The 15,574-nt window shown below is 26.4% G+C and overlaps 3 protein-coding genes across 5 annotated transcripts; 2 read left to right on the top strand and 1 right to left on the bottom strand.

Annotated features, from left to right (window-relative positions):
• The first annotated feature begins 444 nt into the window (after positions 1 to 444).
• LOC132951680 (superoxide dismutase [Cu-Zn]) lies at positions 445 to 2,650 on the top strand. Its single transcript, XM_061023512.1, has 4 exons — positions 445 to 830; positions 902 to 998; positions 1,881 to 2,068; positions 2,293 to 2,650. The coding sequence occupies exons 1-4, from the start codon at positions 765 to 767 to the stop codon at positions 2,398 to 2,400; spliced, it is 459 nt and encodes a 152-aa protein (XP_060879495.1). The 5' UTR covers positions 445 to 764; the 3' UTR covers positions 2,401 to 2,650.
• Positions 2,651 to 3,034: 384 nt separating this feature from the next.
• Positions 3,035 to 3,799, bottom strand: LOC132951681 (guanine nucleotide-binding protein subunit gamma-1-like). The gene has a single exon (XM_061023513.1). The coding sequence runs from the start codon at positions 3,492 to 3,494 to the stop codon at positions 3,282 to 3,284; it is 213 nt and encodes a 70-aa protein (XP_060879496.1). The 5' UTR covers positions 3,495 to 3,799; the 3' UTR covers positions 3,035 to 3,281.
• Positions 3,800 to 4,036: 237 nt separating this feature from the next.
• Positions 4,037 to 12,992, top strand: LOC132951678 (polycomb protein Scm). 3 transcript variants are annotated; one of them, XM_061023510.1, is made up of 14 exons: positions 4,037 to 4,200; positions 4,814 to 4,883; positions 5,092 to 5,234; positions 6,262 to 6,394; positions 6,903 to 7,024; positions 8,647 to 8,881; positions 8,959 to 9,144; positions 9,240 to 9,386; positions 9,444 to 9,578; positions 9,641 to 9,838; positions 10,497 to 10,655; positions 10,723 to 10,988; positions 11,070 to 11,197; positions 11,388 to 12,992. In XM_061023510.1, the coding sequence occupies exons 2-13, from the start codon at positions 4,862 to 4,864 to the stop codon at positions 11,193 to 11,195; spliced, it is 1,872 nt and encodes a 623-aa protein (XP_060879493.1). In that variant the 5' UTR covers positions 4,037 to 4,200; positions 4,814 to 4,861; the 3' UTR covers positions 11,196 to 11,197; positions 11,388 to 12,992. The 3 variants fall into 3 exon arrangements, with proteins under 3 accessions (XP_060879493.1, XP_060879492.1, XP_060879494.1); XM_061023509.1 differs by having other exon boundaries at positions 4,044 to 4,189; XM_061023511.1 differs by lacking the exon at positions 4,037 to 4,200 and adding an exon at positions 4,222 to 4,526.
• Positions 12,993 to 15,574: the final 2,582 nt, after the last annotated feature.

Genomic DNA, 15,574 nt, shown 5'->3' with positions numbered 1-15,574 from the left:
TATTAATTATTTTGTAGTTAAAAATGTATAAAATGTTTAACTTTTATGGCCAAGGATTGAAAATTTAAAACAAGGCTCCACGTAAAAAGGTTATATATAAATTACTTTATTCACAATAGTATCATCAAATATACTTGGTAATATCATAGGCTGACTGACCGTTTTCGCTCAGAATCGTTTTTCTTATACAATGATATTATATCATTGAATTCAAATTTAACACCATCCATTACAGTGACCCACTTGTAACTTACTGTACAGCAGAGCGACATCCACTTATCCACCTTTTTAGATTAGATCATACGGGAATACGATCTAAGCATTTTAGGAACACTCGGACTTTAAAACACACTGGTGAAAGGTTATATTGTCGTAATGTCGTTATGAACTTCATATTTATAAATTTATGACATACAAGACGTAGTGCATACAACCCATAGATATTAGATAAAACCGGCCGGGAGAATACATATTTCATTATTTCAATTTGGTATATTTTTTCGATTCTTCCATAGTTATATTAATAATTATCGTGTATTCTGTTTCCGTGTTTTTAGTTTCATAATTACATACTCGAGCCTCGAGGTCACGTAGTCTAGTCATACTCTCATACTCTTATGTAATTTAATCATTATTCATTAGGTCATTATAATACTTACAGACTAAAATCGTATACAATATTTTACTTCTTATTACATACCTTTTAACGTGTGAGTTGAGCAATATTTTGGAACGTGCCTACCGAAAAAAGTAATTTTAAAAAAATGGTAAAAGCCGTTTGTGTTTTGAACGGTGAAGATGTCAAGGGTACCATTTTTTTCTCACAAACTGTAAGTACATATTATAATACAGATACTGTGACTCTTGTTAATTGTATTCATTGATTTATTTTAATTTTTAGGATGAGAAATCTCCGGTTGAAATAACTGGTGAATTAACTGGATTATCTAAAGGCCGCCATGGATTTCATATACATGAATTTGGTGATAACACTAATGGTAAGTTGAATAATATATTTGTAATTTGTACAAGAATTTCTAATTTCTATTTTCTTACTTTTTAATTTAGCTTGTTCTGACTACATAGTGTCGTGCTAAAAGGAGGGGGGACATGGTGCATGTGCTCTAAGCCATGGGCGCTAATATTTTTATCGGAGTCAAATTAAGATTTATATTTTTTATTATTATTAATTTATTTTTAAAAAATGTATGTTCAATCCGTGGGACATCGTGGAATTCAGCATTCAAATCAATTAAGATTGTACATTTTGGAGTTCTTGTAGTCTTAGATTTTTTAATCTACTGGTTTTAATCAAAGAAATGCTATTAAACCCACAGTGGCGGATCCAGGGCTTAATTTTGGGAGGGGCATGGGGGGGCAAAATTACAAAAAGTTCCAAAATTGGCTAAACACAGTGTAAAACAAAGGAAAACTACCGTGATTGAGGGGGGGAGGCAAATGGCTCTTTGCTCTCCCCCTGAATCTGCCACTGTAAACCCAAAGGAAAAATAAATGATTAGTAATTACCATGAAAATACAATTATTTGAATTTGTATTTCTTTTAATTACTAGAGTAAAGAGCCATCTTAGAAATACCTATTTGACAAAATTTTAGTCTTAAACTAATATTGGTTTCTGGTTTTTAATTTACTTGTCTGTGGTGCTTTACTCGTCATTATTATATTACATTTAAAATAATAAAATATAATGGAAAATACATAGTAATTATAATTTATATTATTGTTAACCTATGGGCCATGAGTATCATTATGGTCCCATACCACTTATTATACTAGTTGATTTAAATAATTCTCATTTTTACCCATAATATATAAATATTAAATCCCTGATAAGTGATTTATTATAACGTTGTTTTTTAGGTTGTATGAGCTCTGGTCCACATTTTAATCCTTTTGGAAAAACCCATGGAGCTCCTAATGATGATGTGAGACATGTTGGTGACTTAGGTAATATTGAAGCTCCTGGTTCATCTGTGACAAAAATACAATTTAATGATCCAATCATATCGCTTACGGGACCTCTCAACATTATAGGTCGTACTTTAGTAGTAAGTACTTTTTTTATTTTTAAAATATACAATACAATGTAAAGTGTTGAACTAGTGAAGAACTTAAATGATTTATTTATTCTAAGAATAATTCACAGGAATTAGGAAAAAATTAAATTTATACAATTGTTTTTAAAAATATTTTTAGCGTGATTTTTAGCTATTACATTTACTTCACCCAATCTAATAAATATAATATAAAATATTCAATATTCATTTTATAGGTACATGCTGACCAAGATGATTTAGGTAAAGGAGGACACGAATTAAGTGCAACTACAGGAAATGCTGGAGCCAGAATAGCTTGTGGAGTTATTGGAATTACCAAATAATCAATTTCTAACTAGTATACATTATAATATTTTATTTTGAAATTGTGTTTTATATTAAATGGATTTGTAGACATTTTGTAGAAGCAATAAAAACAAATAAGTATAAAGTTTAATCTAATAATAATATGTAGGTAATTTTTTTATTTTCTTACTGAATTAACTTCTAAAATTCAGATTCCTAAAATGTTTACAAATAAAGATTTTGATTGTTTTTGAATATTTTTTTCTTTTATTAAATGGTTATATATTTATATATATATATTTATTATATAATATTTGTCTTTTAATTGTTTTCATTATTTATTTTTACATGGTTATTTGGTATTATTAATGTTTAGCATGGGAATAAATCTTCATTAAAAAATATTTAAAAGAGATTGTTTATTTTGTTTTTATTTTATTGATGATTTAGTGTACCTATCTGTTATTTTTTTTATCTACACTTCATAATTTTTTTTCAATTGAATTAACTAAGAAAGTTTACTCATCATTTTTTTTCTATAATTTATTAGTCGCCAGTAAAATTTGATATATTATGAATATGATTCAATGAATCAATCAAAATATCTTTATAGTTGGTATTTTACTCTAGTCCACTTTATGGCTAAGCAAAATGAAAGGTACAAACAAAAAATTTTATTTGTCATACAAACATTTTATTAGTTAAAAAAATGAATCAGGTAATACATATTATATAAGATAGTAATTTTTCACTGGTACATACTAAGCAAAAAAAATAAAATGTAATAGTGAAGTTAAAATAATTATAATTGATCATACTCGTTAATACAGTAGGTATAGTAAAAAATTGTATATTTTTGTTTCCTTTAAACTTACAATATTAACTGTAAGTAATTTTAACTTTTAAATAATACATAAGTTTAAATAACTGCACAACTACTTTTCTCTCTGAATGGATTAGCTTTCTGCGATGAAAAACCAACCATTAGACAATCTTCCATTTCTCGTTCCCTGATATATTTTATAATATCTTGTATAGCTTGTGAAACGGGTATACGTTTCACAGCTGCTTCTCGGCGAAGCTGTTCCGTTATCTGCCGCTGCTGTTGCAGATTGGAAATCATCATGTCCATGACTGCAGTATCGGATAGGCCTATTTTCGATGGGTGTGGTCACACTTTCAAATAGAAATATAAGTCCAGTGAAAGGACTTGAAGTGACTTGAAGTCGGCGGATATTAATCAATATATTAAATAACTAATCGGTTCAAACGTTATGAATAACAACTGTATAAACTGTAAACGAGAATAAGCTGTAATTTATTATTAAAATAATGATAATATTATGATAATTGACACAAAACAGTCCACACTTCACATTCAACAGTATCCACTATTCGATGAAGCGTAGGATTAGTAATCACTAATCGCTTTGAGTCCTTGGTCGTAATTGGTGATAGAAAATGATAAAAAAAATTAAAAATCTTATCAGTTAGCACCACAATTCACAAGAAAACCACGGTATGGTTCAGCTTAACCGTTGTTAGGTTTATCTTCAATTTTGTTCCATGAAATTAATAATAGTAATAATTTTTGTATTCACGTATTTTGATGTAAACCACGGTTGATAAACTTTCCATTTTGTAAACCACTGTTATCTTTCATATCCGGCCAATGGCGGACTAAGTTCTTTTGTTGACGTTTTTCTTGCGACTCTTAAAAAGCCGATAATGCTATTTAGTATTTATCTAAATCTAATCAACTTTTAAAAACTATTGTCCTAGTTTACATTTACTGTTTAGTTGTTCTACTTCAAAAGTTTAATGCGAGTAAGTCTGAAGTAAGCTAGATTCATTTAAAGCTTGTATTTTAGAGAATAATTAATAAAATTATATCCAATGAATTACAACCATCTGGGTATGGTTCTAATTAAGTTGAAATTTTTTAAAATTTAAAATTCTCTTATTTGTGAAACATGATGTCTATTATCAAGTGTAAAGTTTATCGATATTAATTGAATTTGTCAATAGTTGATTAATAGTTATAATACTAACTATTATGAATATAGAATATACGTATTTTATTATAAGTTGTCATATTCAGTTTTACAAAATATAGTTAAGTTGTTTATTTACTATCATATCTAATAAAATAAAAAAAACTTAAGTAAGTACCTACCAAACCTTTTTTTTATAAATAATTTTTTATTTTCTTGTAGATATGAATATAGTTATATTACTGTATAAAATATATTAATACGATTTAAATAAAATAATGGCAATAAATAGATCTTATTGTTATATATTATACTTAAATACATTTTTGTAACACCAGATTATAACAATTAAATTAAATTTGTTAAAGATCAAATATTTTTAAACGTATTTAGTGTAGATACCTATGTATATTTAATTTTATTGTAACAATATTTTATGTTTCTTTTTATATTCTAGGTAAAATAGAAAATTGAGAACTAATTAGGACTTAATTTTACACTTAAAATGCAAACCAATAAAATGAGAGGTATGTCCCATTTATATTTTACTAATTAGTAATAACTAATCAATATGAACTATAATAATACTGGGAGTGAATCTCTAATTTGTTTTTGTATTTTGTAGAAATTAGCTTATAATACCATTTTAATCAGATTCTACTTTTTAAAATACTTTTCAGAACCTATATCTAAAAAAAATTATAAATTAATCAGTTCAAATATTACATTTTTAAGGTCGTCCTCCAAAGGCAAAATCAACATGTACTATGTGCAATGACTCAAAGCATCCTTTGAATTATGTATTACCTACACAGAATGGAAAAAAAGAATTTTGCTCTGTCAATTGTCTTACAGAATTTCGAAAAGAATATGTAAAGGTAATTATTTTAATGACTAATTTAGTTAATCAGTTATCTAAGGTAACAAGAAAATAATTGTATTATACCGTAATAGTAAGGCCAGCAATAATGGATTAACTAGATTACTGTCATTGATCCGCTAGTGTTAGGTTTATGCAGTTTCTCTTCTGTTAGTTCTCTATAATCTTGGCTGCTTGACTGACCCTCTCCTCCTCTTTGAGAGTCAGGATCTTCTCCATTGTTTTGTAGAAGATCCTGAACGTCTCTTCAGCTCTTGAGGTGATTAGCCGGTAGATCTTCAAAGACTGACCTGTAAAGAATGTCGGGCAAGTCGACAACCTTCTGGTGGGCGACTCAGTTGTTCCAGAAGGTCGATTCTGTATTGGCACAACTGCAGTGATTATACCTAAAATGTGTTCATATAACTACTCAGTAGATTCTGTTAATTATGCTTTCGAAGTTTAAAATGTTATTCTCTTATTTTATTTTAAACAATTTTGATAATTTAAGTTGTGGACATTTTCAACTTCTAATTGTTCTAAAAATATTTGATTGTTTGAAATATTTTAAACAATTAGTCAGTGGGGGACGGAGTGGCCGAGCGGACTAAGGCGTTGGCTGCATCACAGCCGACCCGAGTTCGATACCTCGGTCGCAGGCGGCATTTTTCTTCGGGCAAGTCACGGTGTCCGGAGAACAAGTGCCACCATCCCCCACCCGAGCATGGCAGATACTTACAGGTGCCCAAATTAAAAATTCTGCAAAAACAAAACCAAAACTAATCTACAGTACCACAGGCTAATGACCAAGTAGTCGAAGCTATAACCCTAATAAAAAAAAAAAAAATTAGTCAGTGTTATAAAATTGAGATAAAAACTGTTATTCAATTCCACTACAGGTTAAATTATGTGAGTCTTAAATTATATTTTTGTACAAATATATATCTTACTATTTATTAAAAATTAGCTTGCAACTTGTTTTTTTTGTTGCACTTTGTTGCAAAAAATATTTATTATTTAACTAAAATTAACCCTGTTGCATTTAGAACGGATGTGCAAATTGTGATAATATAATTAAAGGCTCTCCAGTTAAACAAGAAAATCAAGATTCTACACCAAAAAACTTTTGTTCAACTGCTTGTTTAAATAAACATCAAAGGAAAGAACAAACCAAAAAAAGTTAGTACTTATATTTAATTTTAAAACCCTAACTAAACTTTTTAATTTTTATATAGGAGGTTGTTGTATTGTATGATTAGACATATATTTTTTTATAACTATATAAATTAAATTAATTTGAAAAATGTTTTAAAATTTTATAAGTTGACTAAAATATATTATAAAATCCTACGCCATTTTCCTAATAGCATTTAGTTATCTTAGATTATTGTATGATTATTTAACATTTCATATATAATGGACTCTGTAGTTAATTATAATTTATATACTCTGTGCCAGGAGAGAACAATACCGTGTCTCTGCCATCAGTCACCATGTGCAATATGGTAATGTCCTCTCCTGACAAATTTTTTTATAGTTAGGTATTTAGTTTTTCAATTACAAATAAGTAATAATTACTAACAATTATGAATCTAATCTTTTTGATGTTAAATATTAAAGTATAATTTACTTGTATTTGATGATGTTTTAATAATAAATAATATTTCATATGTTTTCTATATTTCAGCTGTATTTGGAGATGTTCAAGTGGAAAATCCATTTTCTGCTCACGGTAATCCAGTATTTGATTGGGATAATTATCTCAAAGAAACATCAAGCTCAGCAGCTCCTACTTATTGTTTTAAACAGGTTAAATAAAGTTAATAATCAGTTAATCAATAATTTTTAATGAATATATAGTATACAGGTTGACTTTTAAGCATGCTCACGCTATTTTTAAACTTAAATTATGCATATATTCACATTACAATTTTTAGAATTTTAAAATACACATGAAAATCAGAAAACCATATTTTAAAATACTTGAGATTTGTTGTACTACTTAAGGTTAATCTAGTAACAATACAAACTTCTGTTTTCAAATATTAATAAAATATTTTCTATTAATCTATCAATATAAATAATTAGTGAAAATTATCCAAATATGATGAATACTACATCTAAAATTACATATGTTTTATATTTTTGTAAAACCATTTTTAAGGATTATTTTCCTTAGTATAAATATAATAATAACTGAGAAACTATCAAAATTATCAAGAAAACCATCCACTAAATAATTTGGTGTAAAAAAGGGAGGTTTTCATTTGAAAAATAAAGGTTTGTATCAAGTTTGTAATACAAAAAATATCAGAAATTTGAAAATATGAATTTTAGGCATACTTAAAAATTCTAAAAATCATAATTTGAATAAATGTTCTATTAAAGGAAAAGGGTAGGAAAGTAGGTGTGGCTCTGCTGAACAGTAAGTCACAAAGTGAGTCACTGTAATGGATGGTGTTAAATTTAAATTTAGTGATATAATATCATTGTATACAGAAAACGGTTCTGAGCAAAGATAATCAGTCAGCTTATGATAATATATTACTAAGTATATTTGATGACATTATTGTGAATAAAGTAATTTGTTTACCTATTTACGTGGAACCTTGTTTTAAAATTACAATCCTCAGCTATAAAAGTTGAACATTTTATAAATTTTTAACTACAAAATCATTTTTTATTTAATTTTGTCAAAACTCAAACTTTAAATGCTTATAAAACAAATTTGGGCCGCTGTAATTTTAATATTTTTCAACTGCTATTGTAACAACACATCAGGAGCCTTGTATTAATCTTTCACGTTTTTTGACCAAACAAATACAATTTTGTTGATATAGATAGAAAAAAAAAACTGAAAAATTGAATATTTAAAATGTCTGTAAACAGCTCTAAATATGAATCAACATTTTATCGTATATAAAAAATGCTAGTATAAACATACAGTGACATTTTATGTATTTACAGTTATTTGTTTTATAGTAACACAATTAATTATTGATTTTGTCGAAAACCAATTTTGTGGGTTTTCTTTAATTTATGTTTTATTTTCTTCTGATCTTTTAAACTATTGAGAATTTTAAATTTTGACTTACCAAACGCACCAAGTATATTCACTTTTCCATCAAACAAGATACTGAAAAATTCAAAGCAGTATAACTGCTCCAAACAGTGATGACACAAAAAAAAAAAATATTGTAAAATCAATACATTCATTGCTCTGCTCAGAATCTAAAATGGAAGTGAGCATGCTTTAAAAATCACCCTGTATACTTTGTAATAATAGTATCTCTTAATATCAATACTAATTAATTATTAAAATTTAATGTAGTCTTAAAAAAAAGAAAACTAATGTAATTTCATGAAACCTAAATTTATTCTAAATTAAATATTTTCCAAAACTTATTAGAATAAAATATTAATATATATAGCATGAAGTATCTCCGGAAAATGAATTCAAACCAAGTATGAAATTGGAAGCAGTGGATCCTCGAAACATAACATCCATGTGCATTGCAACTGTCATAGGTGTTGTTGGCCCCAGAATACGTCTTCGTCTAGATGGTGGAGATAATAAAAATGATTTTTGGCGATTAGTTGACTCTTCAGAATTAAAACCCATTGGTTATACAGAAAAAAAAGGCGGAATGTTACAACCCCCACTTGGTACATTTATATTTTATATATTTTAATTTAATTCATGTTGATGAAAGTTTACAATATAGTTTTAAATATATTTTTAGGTTTTCGTATGAATGGTTCACTATTCCCTATGTTCCTATTGAAGACCCTAAATGGAGCTTTATATTCTCCCGATACTGCTTTTAAATCTGAACCTAATACTCCTACTGACAATTTATTTAAAGTTGGTCAAAAAATTGAAGCAGTTGATAAAAAAAATCCACATCTAATTTGTGTGGCAACTATTGGTAAGTTAACTAATTATATTAACTTATTTTTATATATTTTATAATAATAAATATTAATCAACTAAATAGTTATAATATTGTATTAATTGTATTAGGTGATGTTAATAAAAACAATATATTTGTTACATTTGATGGATGGAGAGGTGCATTTGACTATTGGTGTTCATATGATTCTAGAGATATATTTCCAGTGGGATGGTGTGTAAAAAGTGGCCACCCACTTCAGCCACCTGGTCATAAAGGTAATAAATATTAGACTTAAAAATTAAAATAAATTAACAATTAATAAACTATTACAGGATCTCGCTATTCAGGAAGTAGACCTAATAGTGCACAGTCTTCAGCAAATGTGAAACAAAATTTTAATGATTCTATAAATTTAACCCCAGATAGTGCAAGTGATCTAGAAGCTGGTATCCAAGAATCATGTTCTGGTATTACAAGTTTTAATTAACAATCTTGTTTTAATAATTAACTAAAATATTTTTATTTTCAGTATTTATAAACCATGAGTGTAAGTGTGGCCCATTTATGGATTCTTCTAAATTGTTTGAACTTCCTAAGCAATTAGGGCCTGGATTAGTACAAAAAGTTTTGAAAGACACTATACAACATTTAGTAAACACTGCACATGATATTCAATCAGTTACGACATTGATGAAGAAACAAGGTGATAGTACATGTACAATAACAGGTAAAAACAACAAATAGTGAGAACTATATATTACACTTATTTTTAAATTATTTATATGGTCAACTAACGTTAATCTTATCTATTTTTTTCATTATTATTGGGACATAATAATAATTTAATAATATATAAAATAAAATATACTTTTTGACTTATTTAATTATAAATTTTGAATTGTATCCATGGTGTAAGACATTTTTAGGAAGTTTGTAAATCACTAGCATAGTGGAAACTACTTATACCATAATCCATAATACTTAACTTTAATGTAATTTAGTGATTATAATAATTTTTTTTACATGTTTTTGAACTTATTCTTGTTAAATCATAAAGCTCTGCATCGCGAAGGCATTATTCTTTTTATTATTATTTAATTTAATAGGACTTTATAGAGATGCACATAGCACAGTTTCTTTGCATTCCTAAAGCTTAACCTGGAGTCTAATCTATCCACTATGACCCACCTCCCACACACACACTAACACAAAAATGTTCATAAAAATATTAATGATGATTTCAAACCTATCAATATGTTTAGCTGTATTAGTTCATAACATTTTTAAAACAGATTGGGTTAAAAGTTTTGAGTTTCAAGAAGCAATAATATTTTTTTGAAATATACTATAAAATAATAATATTACAAACATTTTTTGTTATTCAGCTACATATGAAGGGAAATCCAGGGTTTTTAAATTACCGAAAATTGAGAAGACAGATGAGTTCTGGGATTATATCAGAACTCTGTTAGAAGATCTGTCATGCTGCAAAAATTTGTTAAGTCCCGCTTTAAATGTTTGCTCCGAGTGTAAACTAGAAAAGAGTAAATAATATTTAATTACAATAATATAAAAAGTTTCATATTATTAAAATATTTTATTTTATTTTAGATGTGAACGAAGTAATAAAAAATGATAATAAAAGTATAAAACGACATGGTTCACCAGAAAGTTCAACTCCTGATGAAGTAACAGTAGTAACAAAAAAACCATGTACAACTGAACCTGAAATGGAAGCTGCATCTTCCACAACCCCAACTGAAGGACCAATAAGATTACCTGTAGACCCTGCAGAATGGTCTGTAGAAGATGTTATTCAACATATAAACTGTATAGATTTACAGTTAAATACATTTGCTGATCTTTTTAGAAAACATGTAAGATTTTTTATTTAAGATCAAATGTTCATAAACAGTTATCAATATTAATATAATAAATAAATATAATTATTATTTTAGGAAATTGATGGAAAAGCCTTACTATTATTGAACTCTGATACAATGATGAAATACATGGGACTTAAATTAGGGCCTGCCTTAAAACTTCAAAACGTAATCAATAGATTAAAACCCCGACGGAGATAAAAGTAAGCTGTATTACTAAAATATCTATTTAATAATGAATTGTGAGTTTTATATTCTTAATTATTGAGACAAAGTATATCCATTGTAATTTTAGTATTATAGAATCTACCAGAGTATAATAATATAAGATATTTAATAATCGTAATTATTTACTTTTTCCTTAAAAAAATATGTTCAAATTTTGTTTTACAGGTGAAAAGCTCATTGGAAGCTTTTTCAAGGTTGATAACAATGAATGTTAGATTATTAATAATTTTGTTTTCTCCTAACTATTTTTATGTATTATGAATGATTGGTGCTTAGGTAATAGATATTTACTATGAAATTAATTCACATAAATTTAAATGTTTTTTTAAGTAATTATACTTATGTTTTCCTTAATAAATATTTTATTTTATTTATGAAATTTCTATTAACTAACTTTTAATCATTGTACATTTTTGTTTTCTAATTTATACGGACAATGATTTATTTTTTCCCCTGTATGAAATATAAATCAAAATATGGTTTTCTTATAACTAAATTTTAAATTATATTTTGTTGTCATTGAATTTATTTAACATGTTGATTGCGTATGTCTATGTGCAGTTTTCACCCAGTGCATATAATAAAAGTATAAAGCGGTATTCTAAAAATAACATAAGGAAACTGCTCCAGCATGGTCATACATCCAAACGATATATATATATATATATATATATATATATATATATACATATTTTAAAACATTTGTTTAATCTATTCTAATTAATAATAAAATAAAATTCAGCCACACGTATGGAATAATAAACCATTTACTTTAAATATATTATATTGGACGCCAAATTACATCAAACGCGTTGCTGGTTGACCCTAATGATGACAATTTGTGTCAGTACGCAGTCAACATGTTAATAATCAATTTGTCAAGAGGATGTTACTTATTATTGTATTGTTACCTCTGTCTACCATTTTATATACATATATGCAACATAATAAATTTACTTTCCATAAGACTAATAGTAAGCTTTAAGCCAATATACAATTGAATTGATATATTGTTCATTATTTTCTCTGTGCTCAGTGTTGATTCTATAATATACTAATTTGGCATTTTGCATGATGGACAGGAATTAATAACAATTTTAACTCTTATAAATGTTGATATTTTGTTTTTCCAGTACAATTTTTTTCTAATTAGTAGCATATTATTGAGTTAAGAAATTATGATTACAATTTATAATTTATTAAACTTTCATATGATTTTTTTATATCTATAAAATCAGAATATTTTTCTTTACACAATGGTTTTTATTGGGTATATTTAAGTTATATATTGCCTATTATATTAGTGATTGAATTAATTAATTAATATTATCGTTTTAATAATATATTAATTTGATATTCTGGGAACCAAAACCTCGCTTAGCACAAACCATATAACTATAGTCCATGATATCCTATTAGCTAAAATTATTAGTTTAATTAGTAGTAATTAGCAACAAACAGTTTAATAATATTGAAAAAGGTAATTGTGATCATATAAAAGTTATAACATTTTACACTCCATGGTTTTGTACTTTTAATTTATGTTATTTTTTGTTATTAGCTTTAATTATGTATAAGATAAATCTGTAATATTTTATCATGTTTCAATTTTTGTAATATAGGTATATTTTATTTTATTTTTAGTAATAGAAATATTATATTTTGTTTATTAATTATATTGTAATATTAATAGCCTAATGGGAGAAAAATGTAATGGCAATTGTTTCTGTGATTTTAGAAATATTTTGATTGATTGTATTGAAAAATTATATTTTTTAAATGAATATAGTATTTTGTTTGCATTTGTATTGTTTTTATAAATATACCACATTTATTATCTTTGATTTCCAACTTATGCATATTTTAATCTCTAAAAGAATTGTAATTGTAACTCTTAAAATAATATCATCTTAAGGGATCTATTGCAAACAGTCATTATTTAGTAACAAATCAAACTTTAAAATAACTACACAACAGTGAACAGATATGCCGTAATTTTAATTTAGTTATAAATTATAATACATTGATATTAATTGATTATTATTAATCAATATCTACCTATACTAAGTACCTACATAATTACCTGCTGTTAAGAGCTCTGAGCCATAGTGTTAGAAAAATATTACATAGGTTTTTTAATTTTTTTTTTATAATTTTGTGAATTTTCTGTATTACTAATATGTAATAACTTAAGTTTTCTGAAGTTCTAATCCACCACTTGCATATTGGGTTTATTCAAATTTAATTTAATTTATAATGGATAAAAATAATTGTTTGGATATTTTTAATTGGAAAAAACAACCAAGAAAGACCTTCCAATGAGAATTTGTCTAGCATAAAGTTTTAAATTTGCATGTTTCCAAAACAACTAGATCGTCCATATTTTCTTTTTTTTAACATAGATAAATAGATTGTATAATTTTTAGCAATAAGTAGGTAGTAGGTGCGAGGTTAATATAACATAGTTTACTAGTAATAAACAATATTAGTATTTAGTAGGTAAAAGTTTTATGCTTTGTTATACGAATAAAATGTTTTACTTTAAACTGTCATTTTAAATGTATTATTCTTAATAGCAAAAGCCATATAAAAGTATTTATGATAAATAGAACAAGTGATAAACAATGTTTGAAATATCAATAGGTAGTCTAAATATTTAAATTGTTTGTGCATATTAAAATGTGTAACATATATTAAAAATAAAATTAAGACCTACAAAGAAATTTAAGTAAGGAACCTATTTGACTTGATCTTCTTCTATGAGACCAAGTATTATGTGTACTTCATCTTGATGCAGGATTTTCGGTCTCAAATTGTGTGGTATAAATAATATTTATTTAAAATAAAATCACAATTACCTAATACAGAACAACTATACTCCGAGAACTGACGGTTGACAAAAATCGGTTTTTCTACGCATCCCCTCGCGCTAAACCCTGCCAAAGGGGAACAGGTTTCGATGGCAGGGTGACGAATGGGGATGCGTAGAATCGGCATCTTCTCTCGCTGAACAGAGTATACTATTTGGTCTATTTATAGGTATTAGGTGCCTAATGAGTAAATCTCATAGAAAACATTTGAATTGTAGAATATTGTTGTTTAATCTTATCTTATTATTTCATAGGTTAAAACAGTATACAGCTGTACAGGTAATGCCTGTTAGGTAGGTATGTAGGTAGTAGGTGCCTTCTATAATGTACTATATTATTATATATAGTAAATAATACCTATTATGTGATTATGATAATTAATACTATATTATCAAACATCGATGACCCATTAAAATTTGAATTTTCAACAGTCCTTTTAAGTTAATTGTTAATGTTAAAGTAAATATAAATATAGTATACTTTTGATCTTTTAAACAGTTATTAGTACCTATTTAGAAAAACTTTTTTGTAAAATATTTGTATAGGTACATAGATATAACTATATAACAATATACTATCCTGACGGCACATTACGCCAAACCCAATTAGTATACCCTGAGCCCCGCACTGTAGGTATTTTATTTTCGTCAAGGTTTCTGTTTAAGATGAAATATAAATAAAATTGAAAAGTCATACCTACTTTATTAGTAAGTATAAAATATTTAAATATAGTTTTAATTTTTCTTAATATGATCTATCTATCATTCTACTAGGTATACACCTACAGACTACAGTCTTTTTTGTAAAATATTAATTATTTAATCATAATATAATACATTTATTATTGCCATTAGAGTGAATATTGGCCTATTATATCAAACTTTTAGGCAAGAATATTACGTTGGCAGTTTTTCAATATTTTAATTTTCAAGCAATATATGTGTATGTGAAATATTACAAATTATAAATGCTCAAATGTTGATCGAAAATTAAAATATTTAAAAATCGTCGACGCTTAAGCATTTTTAATGTTCTTACCTAAAAGTTTGATAATAAATCAATTCACTCTAATATCAAATCTAACATCACTTTCATCAGTGAATGAAAATTTGCCGTGTCGTATGTGTGTAAGACGGAGACAAGTAGACAAGTAGGTATAACGTCCTTTTAATAGGTACATTATACATTTATAAAGTGGTATATTATCTAGGTATTAAAATACCTAGATAATTATATAGAAAACCTAACCTTCTCATTTTCAAAAATAGTTGGCCAGTTTTTTTTTGTTATTCTATCCTGTGTATAAGTATAACCCACGGTTTATGGTACTTTATTTTTGCCTTTTCAACAATTAAAATATACTATTTAGTAAATTTAATAATACGTCATATTGTATACCTAATACATTTAAAACATTTTGATCTATATTACGCACTATAGCCCTTTAAGTATATTTTAATTTGTAACTTGTCGAAAAAAAGT

Source organism: Metopolophium dirhodum, chromosome 9 (assembly GCF_019925205.1).
Source record: "Metopolophium dirhodum isolate CAU chromosome 9, ASM1992520v1, whole genome shotgun sequence".
NCBI lineage: Eukaryota > Metazoa > Arthropoda > Insecta > Hemiptera > Aphididae > Metopolophium > Metopolophium dirhodum.
The sequence above is the reverse complement of the archived record's forward strand: the minus strand, read 5'-3'. Positions and strand labels throughout refer to the sequence as shown.

Coding starts and splice junctions, on each gene's coding strand:
- LOC132951680 (XM_061023512.1), top strand. CDS start 765: ATGGTAAAAGCCGTTTGTGTTTTGAACGGTGAAGATGTCAAGGGTACC. Junction 831..901: donor CCATTTTTTTCTCACAAACT/GTAAGTACATAT, acceptor TTTAATTTTTAG/GATGAGAAATCTCCGGTTGA. Junction 2,069..2,292: donor TTATAGGTCGTACTTTAGTA/GTAAGTACTTTT, acceptor TTCATTTTATAG/GTACATGCTGACCAAGATGA.
- LOC132951681 (XM_061023513.1), bottom strand. CDS start 3,494: ATGGACATGATGATTTCCAATCTGCAACAGCAGCGGCAGATAACGGAA.
- LOC132951678 (XM_061023510.1), top strand. CDS start 4,862: ATGCAAACCAATAAAATGAGAG. Junction 6,395..6,902: donor GAAAGAACAAACCAAAAAAA/GTTAGTACTTAT, acceptor TCTATATTTCAG/CTGTATTTGGAGATGTTCAA. Junction 10,989..11,069: donor CTGATCTTTTTAGAAAACAT/GTAAGATTTTTT, acceptor TTATTATTTTAG/GAAATTGATGGAAAAGCCTT.